The sequence below is a fragment of the Chelonoidis abingdonii genome, chromosome 4 (assembly GCF_003597395.2).
Source record: "Chelonoidis abingdonii isolate Lonesome George chromosome 4, CheloAbing_2.0, whole genome shotgun sequence".
Taxonomy (NCBI): domain Eukaryota; kingdom Metazoa; phylum Chordata; order Testudines; family Testudinidae; genus Chelonoidis; species Chelonoidis abingdonii.
Window position 1 is genome coordinate 96,194,053 of NC_133772.1, and position 20,554 is coordinate 96,214,606.

The 20,554-nt window shown below is 42.4% G+C and overlaps 1 protein-coding gene across 1 annotated transcript in view; it reads right to left on the bottom strand.

Annotated features, from left to right (window-relative positions):
• Positions 1 to 20,554, bottom strand: part of SPRED1 (sprouty related EVH1 domain containing 1) — a 118,198-nt gene that overhangs the window by 43,520 nt on the left and 54,124 nt on the right. Inside the window, exon 2 of the mRNA XM_032783913.2 lies at positions 19,414 to 19,588. Within this exon, the coding sequence (XP_032639804.1) occupies positions 19,414 to 19,588 (175 nt within the window). The remainder of the gene's footprint in view (positions 1 to 19,413; positions 19,589 to 20,554) is intronic.

The window sequence follows — 20,554 nt, forward strand, 5'->3', positions numbered from 1 at the left end:
GCCCTGGAGGTTTTTCGCCTTCCTCTGCAGCGTGGGGCATGGGTCACTTGCTGGTGGATTCTCTGCAGCTTGAGGTCTTCAAACCACAATTTGAAGACTTCAATAACTCGGACATAGGTTAGGGGTTTGTTATAGAAGTAGATGGGTAGGGTTCTGTGCCCTGCATTGTGCAGAAGGTCAGACTAGATGATCATATTGGTCCCTTCTGACCTATGAGTCCATGATGTTCAAAATGCCTCCTAATCTGGAACCAAAATTATGTTGTTTACACTCGAATCTACAACGAAAGATGTGAAGTACAGGAACACTGATTCTGGCAGTACCTGACTGGACATCCGCTCCCAGCTGTGTTAATTTAAACACTAGGAGATAAAATTAAATGAAGGGTGGGAAAAAAAACAGTGCTTTAATTTTGATGCTAACATGTGAGGGAAGTCTATTTTGAGACAAAACATCCTTTACAGTAGCATTAACCACCTTTTGCTGAAAACTAGCATTTCTGGATGGCAAGAATGCTTATACAGGATACATTAGCACTGAGTCAACCTCCAGGCTCTCTATAAATTATAATGCTATTCACAAATCCAGACTATCACCTGATCAAAAGAAAGGGGTTTTGGTGTCATCCCCGCCCCCCTTTGTTAAACTGTTTTATGGAATATCTGTTTTTTATAGTACTCAATATATTTCTCTATGTGAAATACATATAGATCCCTCACCCAGTTTAGACACTAGGATAAAGTCTAAGTTGCAAGCCCGTTGCCAAATATCCAAATTACTCCTGATACCCTATGTTAACCCAAAGGCCTTGTTTTCCCCTCTGCAACACAGAACAGAAGAATCTCTCACTTGCTCTTAAAGTTCCCCAAAAGAAACACAATGTCAAGAATGCCTCCCTCATTTTCTTAAGCCCACAGATAACTCTCTGTGCTAAAGACAAGTAGTTGGGGATTTTCAGGAATTCCACCTCCATGAAGTGCTTAGAGATCTTTAGATGAAAAGAGTTATACAAATTTGTTAGGAATTATGTTTATATGGACCCATGGAGAATCTGCTTTTTTCAGCACGTGTCCCTGAAACACCAGCAGATTTCTGGTTCAAATGAAGCAACATTACTCCATTTCTATAGTGTCTGGTCTTGCCCGTCAAGAGTTTGAATTGTCTTTTGGCATTAAGTTATGCCAGTTTTGCCAACACTCTGCAATTACCCTCATCCCTCTTGCTGGGTGGTATGAAGGCCAATGGCAATACGCGTAGGTGGTACAGGTAGATAGCCTTGATCTCTGGCAGATTTTGTGGCTGGAATAAATCAAGTAGGTACAATCTGGTCCCACATCTAAAACGGTACTTAAGACTGTCACCAAGATTTGAAATTTTCCTTAAAAAGTCCCCAATTCAATATAAATGCCATGATATAATTTTCCAAAATAGGCAGAATAAAAAAGATTTCATCCTGGAGAAGGGAACTGTAGAGAAAAGCTCTTTCAGTAAGTGGTAGCATGCTATTTCTCTGGATTAAAGAATCAAGCTTCCTTCTGCTTCCTTACAAATATCTTGGATTCTTCCATTCTTAAAGTGCTTACTAACTGCTCGTCTGTCTTAATGCAATAGTCATCCTGGAGACACATACAATATTGTGCCACATCCAACAGGATATCTATTTAGGTCCCTGCATATTCGGTAGTTGAAGAATTTTCCCTGATCCATACAATGCTGCTAAATCATGCTGTAGAATCTAAAAATTTTCCTTAAAATACCTACCACCCATGTTTCTGAAGATAACCCGGGAAACATGAACCAAGTTTATATCAATGCAATTTAGTCTTCCCAAGCCTGCAGATATCCTGAAACATAGTGCTGATTTGTGAACTGGCCTGCTAATAGTAAATGATTAACTCAAACCTAAATAAGACAATCTAAATATCAATACTTATTTCTCTACTGTGTTTTTCCCACAATCCTGAATTGCCTATTCTGATGCTTCTCAGGGGCACTCAGGGTTATGAGGGTTATACTATCACCTATCTATCCATAGTATAAGAACTGTGTCTGCAGGGGTCAGTTCCCTGACTCCATCAAGAAGCCCTTGGGTCACATTTACAGAGGTCACGCGGCTAACAAAGGTTCCAGCTTCCCCACCGCCTACTCCTAACCCTGTGTTATGCATGTCAATTTAAAAAACCAAAAATCTGCGGTATACTAAAATATGAAGATGTGTGCATAGTCCAAAAACTCTGTTTAACAGGGGCTACTGTTTTGATTATTCATTTTGATACTGACTAAAACCCTCTACTTGAATACTCAGTTGAAGCTGATGCAGAATTCTCGGTTTCATATACCATAATCCAAGGACCTCACTCTCAGAAGTTAGGTCCCATTTGCCATATCACACATATAATTTTGCATCTATTTGGTATAATGAATTTTTTTTAAAAGACAGAATTATTAATTTGAATTTTCTGTATAACTGTTTTGTTTTAAAAAGGATGATTTATTAACCTACCATACCAAAAGCTAAATACTTATACTTTCAGATAAGATATACATAATTGTTTCCATGATTCTGGCCAGAAAAATGTCATTTTACTACCATCAGCTATTGTTATCAGTCTCTAATTCTGAATCACATAATACTTATTATTTTTCCCTAGTAGAATGTGTGCATATATATTCAAGAGACAACATGCAAGTGTACACACGTAAGTGTGCTGTGAAAAGGAATTATTGCTTGCTAAATTATCATGCATCCCAACTAGCTTAGATTTTCAACCTGAATTAACATTTCATTGGTTTGAATGCCATAATCTCATAACAGTTACAGCAGAAAACCTACAGACTTCATGAGAACACTCAATGGACAAAACACTAAAAGGTTATAAAAATAAAGCTATTATACCTTTTAAAAATACAAACAGAATATTACTTCTGTGTAGTGCAAGTCAGAACCATTTTATATAAGGAGTATATACAATCTCAAAGTAACAAGGTTTAGACCCTAGAAGCAGAATATTAGCAGAGATTAATAAATTCTTAAGTACAGTAACAAAGGGATATGGTTTTCCTTTTTATCATTATAAAAAGCAATATTCATTTTGTGTGCCTTTGTTAATTGCCATTCTCAAAACTTTGCTTAAATTGGCAAAGGTGTTCAAGGCAATTTTTGACCTGGATAAGCAAGTCTAGCCTGAAATACAAGTTACAAATTCACACTTTCAAACAGTTAAATTTATTGAACACAAGATTAACATTCAAGATACCTGTACCACTACACAGAAAAAAAATTCTGTAAGTATAAAGACATTTTATTTGGTGTACAGCTCCTTTTTTATAGTATGCCTCAGAACTAAAAGCTTACTTATATGGAGATATACCTATTTCATACAACTGGAAGGGACCTTGAAAGGTTATTGAGTCCAGCTCCCTGCCTTCGCTAGCAGGACCAAGTACTGATTTTGCCCCAGAACCCAAAGTGGCTCCCTCAAGGATTGAGCTCATAATGCTGGGTTTAGCAGGCCAATGCTCAAACCACTGAGCTATCCCTCCCCCTGATTCTGCTTTGAACACCTTTGCCAATTTAAGCAAAGTTTTGAGAATGGCAATTACCAAAGACACACAATTAGCTTCTATCAGGAAGCTAATTAAGCAAGTTACACAACCTAACAAAGTAAATCATTATACGTAAGTAGATACTGTCCCATAATATATCACAAAGGGCTCAACCCTGCAAACACATATGCATGTAATTTTACTTGTATGGAGTAGTCTGACTGAAATCAATAGGATAAATGAAGCCTTCTACCTAATCTCAAAAATCACTAAAATGTGGGAAAGAAAGCAAGAAAAGCAGAGAGGTTTTACTTTTTTGGGAAACTGTGTAGGCATATGTAAGAGAATAAATGGTGACCCACTATGCTATTACAGCAATCTACCTACAATCATGGGCTATAATTATATGCAACAGAAAAATACTTAGGTTTGCCAGAGTGAGGTCACCTTGGTCAAATGTGGCTATAACCAATGCTAGGACACCTTCTGCCATGTTGCACCAGTAACAGCCGCAATTGGCAGGGCATACTTCGTAGGATTATGCAACTACGGTCTTGTTTAAAATGTGCATTAGACCTTGCTATATATAACTAGTTAATTTCTAAGGACTAGAGAGTCAGACACCTTTATTCACGCTGAGCACCTTAGTCCTTGAGTAGCCCAACTGATTTCAAGATGCTCCCAATTCATGAGTCTTCTTTGGGTGGGGTGTAATTGTCTATAGTGCATTTATACAACCCCATGTAAAGAAAGGCTTATGGTCTGAAGACTGAAGCCACCTATGGGAGTCTCCCAAGGAGAACAGGGGAAGGAGAAATCCTGTGCCTGTCTCTGTCCTTCTGTTTAGAGGACTACGTTCTTCTGCAGATTGAGATTATAAGGAGGAAGATGACAGGGCGCTAAATCCTATTCTTGAGGCACATGAAATGGGAGTACCCCGTTTGAAATCCATACTTTGTTTCAACCTCCTTCAACTCTGCAGAAAATGCAAAAAAGTTGCTCTAGAAGAAAGTCCAGATAGAAGAAAAGTGTTTCCATTTGCTTTTCACATGGATTGTGTTGGAGGAGGAAGAGAGATGTTTTTGTGGAAGAGTGGAGGGAAATAGCAACTCCTGAAGCAAGCCTCCTTCTCTGGGCTCATGAGAAGGAGATCTGAGGTTTGAAAATTTTTCTAGACAGAAAAATTAAACCCCTGAGGGAAGGCACTCATGACTCTGCATTTTGGGCATAGCCTTCTCTTGTCCTGTGGAGACAAACATTCCCCTTATGGTGCCACTCTGTTTTGCTTCCCCTTTAGGGTATCCCTTCAGACAGGGTTAAAAAATGGCTGACTCCTTGCCTGCAGATTTGTATTTGTGAGAAAAGCCCCACTCGGGGGTTAAGGTCATGAAGGAAGAGTCTGCTGTTCCACCCAAGAAAAAAATATAGCCTAAGAGTTTAGGCAGACTGGAGGGGCTTAAAACAAGGCACACAGACTGTGCCCAAAGTGGGAGGTTTAAGCCATTTGATTCCCCTATCATACCTTACTGACACCTACTCTGGGTGCTCAAAGTAGCGCTCCCTCTACGTCATTTTGGAAGTTGGAAATCTACTCTGTGTTTGGTGGTGAAACTGTGAACATCAGTTTAGGCATTTTAGAGCAAGACTTGCTCTGGTTCTTCAAAGGCAAATTAGCCACAACCACTCAAGGGGCAGAAGGGCTTACTGAAGGCAACATCTTGTCTGAGACAATGTATGCTTTATTCTGCAATGGGGAGGTGTAATAAGCCTCTGTCCCAAATCTGGACCTTAGCGTCCAAAATCTGGGTGCTTAGCATGAACCTCCAAGCTTAATTACCAGCTTGGATCTTATCTCGCTGCCACCATCCAAAATTTCCAGGGTTTTGGCCCCCTCTGGTCTCCCCAAACCTTCCCTGGAGAGACCCCCAAGACCCAGAAGCTCTGAGTCTTACCGGCAAGGGAAATACTCCACTTCCCTTCCCCCTCCCTCTCCCACCCAGACTTTCCTCTCTGGGCTAACTTGAGAGTATTGATGCAATCTCTTTACATCACAATACCAAGAAGCCTGTCCCCTCTCTTCCACAAAGAGACAAACCTCAAACACAAGGAAACAGAGATGATTTTATCTCTCTTTCCCCCTCCCACCAGTTCCCTGGTGCTGCCGAGCTTATCCTGAGAGAAAAACTCAAACAAGACTTAAAAAGAAAACTTTATATAAAAAAAAAAAAAAAAAAAGACATCAAAATTTATCTGTATCAAGATGACAATAATACAGGATCAATTGCTTAAAAGAAAAAAATGAATAAACAGTATGATTCAAAAAGATATCCAATTTGAAACATTCCAGCAAGTTACACACATGTAAATACACCCAAAACAACATAAAAGCCTATATTGTTTTTCTACCTGTACTTACAAGTTGGAAACAGAAGATAAGACGATAGAAAGAACCTTCTCATAGCTGAGAGACAAACAAAAGACCCAGAGTCCAAAAATTCCCTCCCTGACTTTGAAAAATCCAGTTTCCTGATTGGTCCTCTGGTCAGGTGTTTGGTTCCCTTTGTTAACCCTTTACAGGTAAAAGAAACATTAACCCTTAGCTATCTGTTTATGACAGGAGGGGACCGAGACAAACTCCAGGGTGAAAGCTAGGGAGGGACCCAGTTCCTGACCACACAAGACACAAACCTCTGAGTCCATCCAGACCCTGAGGGGTGAAGACAAGTTACCACAGACTTGTGACTTGCTCTTATGAGTTTACCTGCCATGTGACAGTGAGCAGAGTATACTAGGGACTGAATTTACGGAGAGAGAATAGGGGGCACCCTTGTTCCTGGGAAGGACTCCTCTAGAAGCACAGCTACCATTAGTTTAGAAATTCATTTTGTTGCTTTAGCTGATTTGGCTCTGCAGCTCGTGCACCAAATCTGTCTTCTGACAGCTGCAGAAGCAGAATAAAAATTGGCTGGACCTTCAGGGGTTGGGCTACTTCCCTTCCTGTCAGTCAGGATAGATAAATATCTGTGATTTCTATGTATATGATTCTAGTTCTTCATTTTCTTCCCATTTTCTTCTCTTAATTTGGGAATTTTGTTTTACTTGTTTATTTAGTTTCTTAATTGGTACCAGATTTTTAGAATTTATGTAGTTTTTTTACCTTCACATTTAAATAAAATGCCCAGGTTTGCTGAGAAAGACAAGTCCATTGCCTCATTAAAATATTTATTATGATAATATTAACTCAAAAGATGAAACAGGTAAGCAAGTGGCTTGTGCTATGTTTGCAACTGACACCATATGCCAATATCTTGAACTTCTAGCAGTCAAGAAAGCTGAAATACTTTGACCAAGCCATACTCCTTCAGGGTTTGCAGCATATAGTTAATGGGACTTGTGCTCTTAAAAGCACATGAATATCCTACCCTTAAGGTGTCTAACTCCGAGATACGAGCCTAACATTAGCCTTCTATTTTTGAAAATTTGGGGCTATGAAAGAAAAACTTCAGACTAACCGTTAATGTTTTGGAAGACTAAATAACTTTTCATTGTTAACACCAAGGCAATTTTGTTTTGAAAAGCTCTCAATAAAAATACAATCATAGTTTATGATGCTGAAAACACTTATGCACATGCTTGACTTTAAGCACATGCTTAGTCTCATTGAAGTCAACTGATCTATTCAAGTAAGCAGCATTATCTGTCCGGCTTAGCATTTGGAAGATTAGGGCCTTACTTTTCAATATTTTGTTTTTTCTCTTTAGTGGTTTTGTAGTAGTCAAGTAAGATATCCCACTATAGTAGCATTTTTAAAAATTATAAATGGTGGTTTTTAAAAAGTTTTATTATACACTTTATTCTCAAGTTGCAACAGAACTAATTTTCAAATTAGGTTCACAAAAGCCTCAAACTCATCTAAATTGCTCCACCCTGTAACAGAATGCTGAAGACTCATTCAAAGTTCTCTCTCACACTAGTGTTGACAGATATGTTTACTAGCCATTTACAATAAACCCTGTAAAAGAAAAACATTTCCTATTTGTAATACTGTTTTCCCACAGTTGTGTGTTTGCTCCTTGTTATTAGAAGAAACAGAAGCATTTATTTTCTGTAGAACGTTTAGTATGAAAAGATAACAAAAAACCATGTAATTTATCTAGTATGAGTAACAAGCTAAATCAAACTTTGGACACACAATCCAATATCCTGCTTAAAAAAAAATTCATTTTAGCATAATTAAACAAACTGTAATAAGAGGAAGTTACTCACCTTGTGCAGTAACAATGGTTCTTCGAGATGTGTCCTCCTATGGGTGCTCCACAACCTGCCCTCCTCCCCTCTACTTCAGAGTTCTCTATAGGGATCTGTGGTGGAGAAGGAAGGGGGGGGGGGTTCGCCAGCACAGTGCTTGATACCTCGAGGCAGAGCATGAGGGAGGGAGACTTCCTCTTCTTCATGTCCCTATGGGTGCTCCACTGTAGGTGACTCCTGAGCAGTACCCACCACTGGAGGCTGGGACTTTGGAATGGAGTCTGTTACTACAGAAAGTACTGTGGAGTCGAAGACAGCATCGGGGGCCACATAATGTTCTGCAAAAGTACGAGTAGAGGCCCAATTTATTGCTCTACAGATTACCGAGATGCTCACATTCCCTAAAGATATCCCTAAGATAGAAATTGACCTTGTGGAGTGCATATGGACTCTGGATGGAAGCAGACTGAGCCCTTGATAACAGTGATTAATGCAACCAGAGACCCATTTGGAAAGTCTTAGACGATATCACAGATCTTTCTGTGGATAAAAGGAGGAATTTGAGGGATTTCCTCAAGTCCTTAGTCCTGTCCAAGTAGAATGCTAGTGACCTTCTAACATCTAGCATATGCAGAATCATTGCCACAATGTGGTTCTAAGGAAAAAAAAACAACAGAGAGATGAATCTGTTGATTCATATGGAAAGTGCAGAGAAAGTAGGAGAAAATTGGGATATGGCCTTAGAGTTACTTTGTCTTTAAAAAAGGCCGTGAATGATGGGTGTGCCATCAGGGCCACTATTTCTCCTATGTGCCTAGCTGAGGTGATGGCAATTAGAAATGCTGTCTTCATGGACAGGTGTAGGAGAGAACAAGTTGCCATGAACTCAAAGGGAAGTCTAGTCAAAGCCCTGAAAACTAGGTTCAGATCCCAGGCTGGAGCAGGTGGTGTCACAGGCAGGAAGATTCCCAATGCCCTTAAGGAATCTACGTGTCAGCAGGTGAGCAAACACTGAGAATCTGTCTACCTGGCAGTGAAAAGCTGTTTTCACCACGAGATGTACCTTAAGGGAGCTGAGTGAGAGTTTTGACCTCTTGAGGTCTAAAATGTAATGTAAAATTAGAAGGAGGGAAGATGAGGTTGGGTCTATGTGTTTAGAGTGACAACAAACTTGGAATAGTTTCCATTTTGTAAGTAAATATGTCAAGTGGTCAACTTTTGGTTGTGTAGCAACACGTCTTTCCGCTCATCAGAGCATTCTGCCTCTAAGCTTTGGAACTAAGAAGGAGCCAAGCCTGGAGGCGGAGGATCTGCAGGCTGGGGTGAAGGATCAGCCCACTGTTTTGAGAGAAAGCAGGTGAGGAATGGGCCAAAGAGGAACAGGAAGGCATATTGCCATCTGTGTCAGGTAAAGGAGCCAGACTTTTCATGACCAGGAAGGGCTATCAGAATAACTCTTGCTTTGTCTTGTTGACTTTTCAACGAGACCTTGGATAGAAGAGGGAACTGGGAAAAGGCACACAAGAGGGCCCTGTCCCATGGGAGGATAAGGGCATCTCCCAGTGAATGTTTCCCCAGGCCGGCCCTGGAGCAATAACGAGGACATTTCTTGTTCCAGTAAGCAGCGAAAAGATCCATAGTCAGGGTTCCCCAAAGGGCAAATATATCCTGAAGCACTTCTGAATTCAGTAACCATTCATGGTTGTGACAAAAATTCCAAGACACTGTTGGCTGTCAAATTCTGTATTGCTGGTAGATAGACAGCTGAGATGAGCACATTGTGATGGATGGACCAATTCCAAAGTTCAAGTGCTTCCTTGCAGAGTGATATGGAAGGTCACTTCTGTGGAAGACCATTTGCCCTGAACCTTGTGGTTGTATAGGTGAGCTCCCCAGTCTATAAGTGAGGCATCCATCCCAGGGTGGTGAATCTGTGTAGTGGGAGGAATGCTCTCGCTTGTACTGCATCAAGGTTGGTGCTGATAAACTCCAGTCACTGTACCAGGGTTAGTGTGCAGCTACAATGAAAAGAACCTTGAAGAATACCTTGGGTGGAGCAGTCTGTACTGATAATGATCCTGCTCTGAAGGTAAACCGTAGGAAATCTCCTGTATGATGGTTGTACTGAGATATGGAAGTAGACATCCTATAGGTCGAGGGCTGGAAATCAATCTCCCTGCTCTAGAGCTGGAACAATGTCTGTGCCTTCCCATATTGTTTAATGCCCTTAGATCTAGAATGGGCCTCCAACCTCTGTTCTCCTAGGGAATCAGGAAATAATGAGAGTAAAACCCCTTGCTCCTGAGTTGCACTGGGACTGGTTCAATGGCCCCTAGACATAACAAATGATATATTTCCTGATGAAGTAGACTCATGAGAGAGGTCCACATGGAGGGGGACAGGGCAGGGTTGGAATGGGGGCAACGATGAGGGACCAGGAAAATGAACTCCTCCTGGTTGCTGTCAGACTTGTCACTGGGTAAGGGCGGTGCTGTCTGGGGTATTGACAGTACATGGCCTGATGCCAAGAACGATTCTGGGTGCCAGGATTTGCTCAGTACTGGGGCCCTGGTACCGAGTAATGGGGATTGCAGTTCTTCCCCTACCATCACATCTCCAGGGTACCAGAGCTCATGCAGTACCCTGGGCTCACTCAGTACTGCAGAGGAGTGTCCATGGTACTTTGTTGGTACAGATGGTTGAGAAGTGGCAGAGCACTTCCTAGATGAGAGTTTTGTTGCACCCGGTACAGAAAGTTTTGTCAGCGCCATTCTTTTAGAGATGGTACGGTGTCTTCCCTGGGTACTGGGGCCACAGGTCTCCAGGGTACTAGAACTTATGTGGTACCATGGGCTCACTTGGTACCACAGAGGAATGTCTGTGGTATGTTGTTGATACTGATGGTTGGGAAGGTGAAGAGCACTTCCCTGGATGGGAGTTTTGTCGCACCAGATACCAAAGGTTTTCTCCTGTGCTGCTCTTTTTGAGATGGTACAGTAATTGTCTGTCTCCTCAGGAAGCAGTACCATTGCTCAGTGCCTGACTGCCCGAGCCCCTGGCTTCTCCAGGTTGTGCAGCCGGTGCCACAGAACTCATAGCAGAGGCCCCCTTCTGGGTACCAGGCTTCAGTATTGTTGCTGCTGTCAGTACCGAGGTGACCGAGGCCCTGGGGACCCCCTCTGGCTGGCCAACTATTCAGAGCCCATGTGTTTCTGGAGCCGTCGGTACTGAGGTGGCTACACTGGGGAACCCCTCCAGCTGGCCAATGACTCAGAGCCCTTTTTATGAGCCTTTACAGGAAGTCTGCTCTATCCCCTTTCAAATTAAAAACTCCACGGATGATCCAGGGTCAGCACCAGAGTCTCCTGGAGACTGAAGTACCTTCTCCATAAGGACGAGTTTTAACTTCAGCTCCCAGTTCCTGCGAGACAGCTGTTTTAGCTGTGACAGGTGAAGCACTTCTGTGAGGCTCTCCCAGGCACCAGACACAGTGTGAGTGTCTGGCCATTACAGGAATCGACTCCTTGCAGGAGAAGTGTCTCTGGAGCAGGGAGAACCAGGCATGCCCCTGAGCAGGGGGTTAGCAGTGGGGAATGCAGAAAAAGGTCTTCTTTACTCCTCTTCTTTCCCCCCTTTTTCCTTTAAACTGAAAAAAACTTAAGAGTCTACTAAACGCCGGGGGTAGGTGATGGGGATGCTCTCAGACAGTGCAGGAAAGAAAGTTCTTTTTCTTTCTCTCTCTCCTTAATTTTTCCTTTAATCCCAAAGGAGTATATAAAAAAAGGAAACACTAAATGTCATGGAGTGTGGGGGAAACAAGACGCTGCACTCCTGGCTTCCTGCGATTCACCATGACTCTCAGCCAGTAAAACAGAAGGTTTATTTGGATGACAGGAACACAGTCCAAGACAGGTCTTGCAGGTACAGACAACAGGATTCCCTCAGTCAGGTCCATCTTGCAGGGTAGGGGAGGAGGGGAGAGCACGGAGGCCAGAGCCCCATCTGGCTCCCCTCCATTTCCCCAGTCAGCTCCGAACTGAAACTCCCTCCAGCCCTCTCACTGCCCCTTGCCCCAGCTCCTCCCCCAGCCTTTGTTCCGTTTCTGGGGCAGAGGTGTCACCTGGCCTCCAACTCCCTTCCTGAGTTTTCATGTTAGGTGCTCAGGTATCTTCCCTGAAGGCAAGTCTCCGATCCCCAACGCAGACAATCTCAGCAAAACTCCCCCGCAACCTTCCAGGTCAATACTCCCCACTCAGTATTCAAAGAACACACCAAGAACATTCCCAGTTCGTCATGCTAACTATTAAGGAAAACAAAAGAAACAAAAACTACTTACTTATGCTAATGGCGCAGATAAGCAAGGGATGATTGCTCGCTCTGTTGGAGGCCAAAGGCGGCTGAGTGCTAAATAGCCTTGAGGCAGACCACAAGGGAGGGAGAGCACATGCCCGAGCTCAATGGACACTGCTAGTAAAACCTCCCATTAGAGACGCAGAGGCACACATATACCTAGCGTGGAGCACCCATAGGAACACTACTCAAAGAAGAAGAAACAGTTCTATGTATTTTAGCATGCAAGCTTATGGTTTAGCTGCTTTTGAATTTAATTAGCATTCTGGCACAAGTATGCCTGTTAATATCTTTCCAACTTATAGTCAGAAGAGACTGAAAAATAGGATGGAGTCTCCTAAAGTGCTGGATTTATATACTGAGGTATAGCGTGCCTCCTTTATACAAATGCATCCCTGCATCTTTCAAATTAATCAAAAATGTTTTTTTCCAAGAAAATGTGTAACCTATTCCATCTGTCACTTCTGATGGGTGAACCAAATTAAGCCAGCCTCCTCTTTTTATTTTTATACTGGGTTCCACTACAAGGAAGAACTGGAGAAATGTGCAAGCCATAACAAAAAAGGACCATAATTAAAAAAAAAAAGCCAAATTAGTTGTTACGCATTCTCATTTAACAAGTAATATCTACAGAATTCTAAAACCTTGAATCTTTATGCTAATATATATTTAATGACATTAATATCAAGATAGACATATGTCTATCTTTGCACAGGCTAACAGAGAAGCAGACCTGACCATGTTAAATGGAGTGTAATTGTTCCAAGTAGACTGGCTGGAGCCAGATCATAGATTATCAGGGTTGGAAGGGACCTCAGGAGGTCATCTAGTTCAACCCCCTGCTCAAAGCAGGACTAATCCCAAGACAGATTTTTACCCCAGTTCCCTAAATGGAACTCTCAAGGATTGAACTCACAACCCTGGATTTAGCAGGCCAATGCTCAAACCACTGAGCTATCCCTCCCTCCAGATCTAGGAAGGTGATTATACAGGAAGTCCTCAGACTTATGATGCCAGACTTATAGGGGACACCACTTCCACACAATTCTACTGACTGCCCTTTTCACCCCTATGATGCTTGTTTTATCCTCACAATGCTTGATTTACCTAAAGTTTGCTTGAAATCACTTCCTCCTTGAATTATACTGGTATAGAGCTGGAAGGGGTCGCTTCTGATTGGCTTTGAGGCAGCAGGGTAGCTCGTGGGGGGNGGGGGGGGGGGGGGGGGGGGGGGGGGGAGGGTTGCTGCTTGTTTTTGATTGGCTTCCCAGGCTCAGCCAATCAGAAAGCTTTGAACAGCGATTGGCTGAGGCTCAGTACACATGCTGTTCTCCCTGGTTTTCTGAGCCTGTGTTGCTGGCATTCTGAGCAGCATATGGGAGTTTATATGAATGCTGTTTACAAAATACAGTGTTTAGTCATCTATAATTCGTTCAGTACAAAAATCTGGGTTATTGTGGTAAAAATAGTGCATCAAGCCTTGGTTCAGGAACCAATCCCCCCTTCATACCATTGATTCCTATGGGAAAAGCGGTTTTGATTTACGTTTTGACTTACAACGCAAGTCTTAGCAATGAATTGTGTCGTAAGTCCGAGGACTCCCTGTAATAAAGGAGGAAGTGTTTAATTATGTCAAGGGTATTTTGTGAGACAACTTTACATTCCAACAGAGATCTACACAAACTGAGTAAAGTTGTTCAATGGCAAGCCTCCTTCTCCCTCTCCTAAATTAAATCAATATCCTTGTTACCACCACTTTGACTTCCTTCCTAAACTACTATCATGCCGTTTGTCAATAACATGCAACATTTTAGAGAGACTGCACTGAGTTTCTTAAATTGACCCTTCACATGTAATTCTGAAAGCTCCACATAGGATCCAGCTAAAGTTTGTTCACCACTAATCTTTAACTTCTAGAGCAGGGGTTGGCAACCTTTCAGACATGGGGTGCCGAGTCTTCATTTATTCACTCTAATTTAAGGTTTCGCTTGTCGGTAATACATTTTAACGTTTTTAGAAGGTCTCTCTCTACACACAACACAAGTCTAAGTTTATAGACTTATAAAGTAAACAAGTTTTTTAAAATGTTTGAGAATCTTCATTTAAAATTAAATTAAAATGCAGATCTTATCAGTTTAGTGCAGTGGTTCTTAACCTGGGGTGCACGCAAACCCTGGGGCAGGGTAGGTGCATGGATAATTTGTGCCCTAGACAAAACTTCCACCTTGCACCCCCTTGCACACTGGTTCATTGAGGTGCAAATCCCAACGAGCCTTTATAGACCCCAGGGGCTAGCCATGCCCAGGGGCTGCTCCCCAGACCAGGTTCCCCCCACCCGCCCCCTGAACTCCCCTGGAGGGTGCACAGCCCCTCTCCCCCTCCGTGAGCCCTCTCCATCCCACCCTGGTGGCCCCCGCCCCGAATCCACTCACTGGCTTTGCCGGGCTTGGGCCGCTGCAGCAGCTCGGCAGGGAGAAGCTGCCGTTCAGAGGCACCGGAGAGCCAGAGCGTCCCCCTTGCAGCAGCAGCAAGCCCCAGCCATGGAGAAGCCGGCATGGTGCAGGGGGGCAGCAACCCTGCAAAGGAAGTGGCAGCATCGCAAGCGGGGAGCAGCCGCGCCCCCCCATCCCTCCTGCCCTGGTCTCTGCTTCTGGTCCCCTGACTGCCCCCTCCTGGGACCCCTGCCTCTAACTGCCCCCCAGAATCCCACCCCATACCTAAGCCTCCCTGCTCCTTGTCCCCTGACTGCCCCCTCCTGAGGACACCCCCCCAGGACCTTACCCCCTACCTGTCCCTTGACTGCCCCAACCCTTATCCACACCCCCACCCCCCAGACAGACGCCTGGGACTCCCACACCCCATCCAACCACTCCCCATCCCCTGACAGAACCCCCAGAACTCCCGACCCATCCAATCCTCCCATTGCTCCCTTACCATGCCCATGCCGGCCAGATGCTGGCTCCACGTGGAGGCAAAACACGCTGCCGGGCTGCTGCGCGCACAGCCTCTCCCTCGCAGAGTGCTGATGCAGCTGGAGGCGGGAAGCTGCGGGAGGGGCGGCAGCGGCTCACACTTTGTGTCATAGTGGTCTCTACAGGCTCTATTGTGGAGGAAGACAGAAACTTTCTCCACTCCTTTGACTTTAACAGTTGTGGTGTCCAACTTTCTTGGCTTAAGGACACAGTTCTGTCTCCTTCCAGAGCACTACCAAACAACTTGATAGGGATAACACAACCAAATCTGAACAGAGTTGAGATTTAAAAAAAGCACACACTTCCTGTCCATTTGCAGAAAAGAGAAGAGAATGGGCCAAGACTTACATGCTTGAACACAGAATTTACAATAAGATCATTCAAACTAGCAACTACACAAATTTTAACAATGTAGGAAGGATGATAATCTAACAGCTCTTAGCATCATCCATTTGTTCCTTGACTAAGGGTATGTCTACACTGCAAGTAAGCCTGTGCTGGAGCCTGGGTTGAAGTCTACCCTTCACATCTCCACTGTAATTACACTAACCCAGGACCCTGCAGATCAACTAAAGCCACACCCAGGGTCTGAGCCCTGTTGCTTTGCAGTATTGAGGCTGCCCCACTTGACTGGGATCCTGGGAGTCAGCTGGAAGTATCTCACAATTGTATGGGGATACTTCCTTAGTCCTCTCTATCCCAACAATCTAAAATCCAACCTATTGAAAACAGAAGCCTCCCTCCCCCACCCCGTTGCAAAGAGCAGCAGCTCAAGTCAACATTAACTCATTCTCTTCTGATCTCTGATCTAAAAGGACACTATCAAAGAGCCTCGTGGCTTTGCAATGGAGAGCAAACTGATGGAGACTTTTTCTAAACAAGCTGCTTCCTGGTAAAGTGTAGGGAGGGCAGTCAAGTTTCCCAGTCCCAGAGCGAGAGTGGTCACATTTCCAGGGCACTAGGGACTCTGGGATATTATTACTTTGACTTGGGTCTGTGCATTGCAATATGGACGCCAGAGAACTACGTTCAAGCACACGTTAGAAAAAAGTCTTAAAATATGGTTAAAATACAACTGAGATGCTCAAGCCCAGAGTCACCTAACGAGAGTCAACTGACTCAAGCTCCACTAACCCTGGGCTTACATTGCAGTGTAGACATACCTTAAAAGGCTGTCTTACAGCTTGCTGTAGTCCCTCTGATGAAATATCATTGTCTGAGGATGTCCCCACCTACCCTAGCTACTAGTTGGATATGGGGTCGTTTCTTTTATCCTAACAGTTATCCTAAATCACCTGAGGTATCAGATCTTTCCTGTTGAGTCACTACATTAGCTTTTGGATTACAGCAGCTTTCCTCTGAAGTCAGGGACAATACAAATGTACAGCCTCCTTTTACTCTCTTACCAAACATCTATCCCCATAATTAGCTACACAGCAACTCCTTTTCCAAGCTGTATTGGTATCTGTATTTTACAGGAGTTTCTCACATTGTTTGCTCAGACTGCACTGGAAACAAACTTCTTGCGTGCATTCTAGTTATCTTCCTCACTCTACTGGTATTCATTTAAAGAGGCACCTTCCCTAGAACTTAAGTAACATCTAAGTACAGGTGTAGCCAGGTGTATGTCAGTGGTACAGAAATAAATATAGTATTGAAATTGGGGATGGGGGCACACACACACCAAAAGTTGATTGTTCTGAATGTGTATGAGATTCCAGAAAACTAGATAAAGGGTCTGCCCTCCGGGACCAGAGCATGCTCATGCCAAATGCAAAACCTCACTATCTTCTCAGTGAACTAGATACCAAATAGATCACATGAGGCAGGAACCAAAAACTTTGGTCTAAAAAACCCCGAACAACCACCACCACCACCTAATTTAATTTCCAATCCCTCACCTCACATCAGCTTGGTAAATCTGCCCATTTTCTACTTTTGCAATGGGCTTAACAAGTTCTAAAGGTTGTAGTTTGATGTTTGAGTAAATACTAAATTTGCACTTTATTTTCAGTTTGAATGCAGAGTAATTAACCACTGAAACAGATTTCCAAGGAATGTGGTGAATTCTCTGTAATTTGGTGTACTGAATTCGGTATTAGATGGCTTTCTAAAACACATGCTTTGGTCCTACCACATGATGTTGGGTACGTTACAGGAAATGACCGGTATTATGCAGGAAATTCAATTATATGATCATAATGATACCATCTGGTCTAAAAATCTGTGTTTATACAACATGAAACTCCAGAAAACAACAACAACGACAACAACAACAAAACCCAAAGCAGTACTATGCGAATATTTTCCTTTTTATATCCCTCCCACTAAATTCCCAAACAGGAACTAAAAGACCTCTTTGTGCTCTAGAACCAGAGTAATGAGAAAGAAGGTCAGAGAGGATGTGTCTTGGGATTCCATGAGGAATTGCCCCAGTTTAGAAAGCATAACTGCTGGACATAGTACCTGCAAAGGAAGAGAAAAGTTTCAGACCTCCTATGTGAGGAACAAGTTTTGAGATGTCAGGACTTTGGAGGAGAAACTGTCTCAAATGGTAGCCTCTCTGGCTCATGAAACTGGGATCAGAGGATAAAAAGGACTGTTCAAGAAGAGACTATGAAGGCTATGGCTGCTTGCAAAGCAAGAGAGAAAGATTCAAAGATCATTTTAGCAAGCTCTCCATTATCTGGTCTGCAAACAACTCTTTGAGGATGCTCCTTGCTCCAGTCACTTCAATGGAAATGTTTTGTGTTGAGAGAAGTAGTGATTGAGATAAAGGAAAAGAAGAGTAATTCCTGCAGTCTGAAGATAATTTAACTGACTTGTCTACATGAATATAGTATGGCTGGAATAGAAGGGAAAATCCATTTTCAAAGTTGAGTGGATCACTTATTTCACAATCTTTATCAGAGAATCTAAGATTTGGAACAACTGCTCCGATCTTCCTACACATTTCTTAAGAGCTTCTTTAGATGAGATAGGCAATGGGTTGAAGGCTCTTTATTTGTTACGGGTGAGTGAATAAGATTCACCAAATTTGTCAGCTTCAAATACTGGTACCTTTTCCTTCATGCTGAACTAGTCCAAGGATGATGGGGAAAGTTTGCCCTTTTCCACTGATGACTTGGGTGATCCATCAGCTCTTCCAAAGTCAAAGCTCACCAAGAAACTCCTTTTAACAGCTTTTCCCTTTCTGGTCATGTCATTCCCTTTTATCCAATCAAAAGAGCGTGTTGCAGAGAGGGATCTGGCTGACAGCCTAAGCATGTCACAGGTTGCATTGTGCAGGGGGAAAAAAGAGACAGTGCTACTTTGATGGAATTTAGCACCTTATTAGAATCTTATAGTTTATGGAGGTCTAGTCAGAGGCTGGTTAGGGCTAGGAAAAAAGGTTTGTGAGAAAAATCTAAACAATGTGGGATCACTAATACCCTCAGCTTCTGAGCCTGCTGGGTGCTGGTCAAAGGGAGGAGGAAGAGGGTCCAAGGCTTTCAACAGTGTTTGGGAACCAACCACCACTTGCTATGGGGACGGTGACAGCATCATAGGACCTCCTTCCTAACCGCTGAAATAAAGGCAGAAAATTGATCAGTCCTGGAGGAGCAGGTACTCACATGTGAGAATTAGCAACACAGATCTTTTATCCTAAAAGGAAACTGCACACTTCAAAAGAGTTTCATCTCTTACATGTATGAAGAGTTCATAGCCCTGCAATTCAGACTGTGTGGTTTTCAAGCAATGCAATGTTTTCTAGTATTTATTTTATCAGAGTCCAGACAGGTCATTTTCAAGCAATAACTATAGAAACTGCCTTACTCTAGGTGAAAAATTTGACCCAGAATAAAATGTTTATAGTTCAACATGGAATTCCTTCTGGTCTTTTTTTTTTTTTTTTTAAATGAGCTTCAAGAATGTTGCATGCTTGTACTTTTCTGCACTTTGCTGTCTTCACTGATTTTGCCAATGCGCACACAGAAAAAAAAAGGTTAGTATGAAGCTTCCTCAGAAAGACAGAGGGGAGAAAAACTAATTGTTTGCCAAAAAGTGTATTTTTGAACTTCTGAAAGGCAACACTTAATATTAGAGATATGGGAAGAAAATTTAAGAAGAGTCAAAAAATAAATGGTACTTGCTCTTTTAGGCATATGACTATTTAGACAGTGTAAAATCAGGCAACAGAAAGTGGAAACAACTATGGCTAAGAAGTTTAATTATTCTGCAGAACAACAACATGTAGGTGTTACTTTTAGGCTCTATCAAGTTATACATATGTTGTATTCATAATGTAATTTGTTACCGTTTTATCCCTGAGTCGTTCTCCGTGGATAAGAAAATCAGCATAACTGTTCTCTTCTTGATGAATGGCTTTGAAGACCGTAACACAGCTTAGTCCACCCCCTCCAAGTGGTAACCATCCACCACTTGAGTCATCACGGGTCATCACCACAGCTCGCACTCTTGCATAACTATTACTGAAAGAGATGCAACATGAACAAATTAGTTTTTCCATAAACACAAAATGGCTGAGTACCCAATCTTATTTGAAATACCACAACCACATTAATAAATAAAAATAAATGTCTATTAAGTGCTTTCTGCTTTCCTAACAGTCAACTGAAAAGACAGCAGATGCTACAACCCGGAAATCTGCACAATATTAAATGAACTTTTAACATGCTTTTTATTTTAAATCTATCCTTAAAAAATTGTTTTGTATGCCTCTCCTTTTCCTTGGGTGCTTTTGATATTTCTTGTGGTAAATATCTGGTGATCAGAGACACTAGGAAAGAAATCTTACCAACCAACATTAGCCTTCAATAAAGATACAAATGGATTTAGAAACCATATATTTAATGGTCTAACTATATCTAGGAAGCATCAGCTTCTGACTGAAGACTAATTATGAAGTGAGTCAGGTTTCCACTATCAGTTGTACAGAAAAGTAAACAAATGAGAAAGGGCTTGATCCTGCTCCAACTGAAATCAGCTTAGGGCCTGCTCCTAATCTAAGAAACCTGCTTCCCCCCCCCCCCCCCGGCTTGCTTTACAAACTATATGTTTTCACCAGTTCCATAAGTTATGTTCTATAAGAAATAAATAAAGAAATAAATAATAAAAGAAGCATATATACTACAGGGTCCTATGAATAAAGAAAATCTTAACTGACAATAGATATTTCTGCTGACTGAACTATGTAATTTTTATGGACACCTAAAACTGCTTCTTGTACCAAAGTGGCATTTTTAAAGAGATTTATTTTAGGACCATTTGCTCCCAACATCCTCTTTTCTGTTTGATACATGATGGAATTTACTTCCAGTTTACATAGCTCTTTTGAAATACTGTAAAGCACAGAAATCTAAAAATTGATTTAAAAAGTGCTATATTATTTCTTCAAAGGTCTCCGCCAACTTGGTTATTTTGTTTTTAAAAAATGG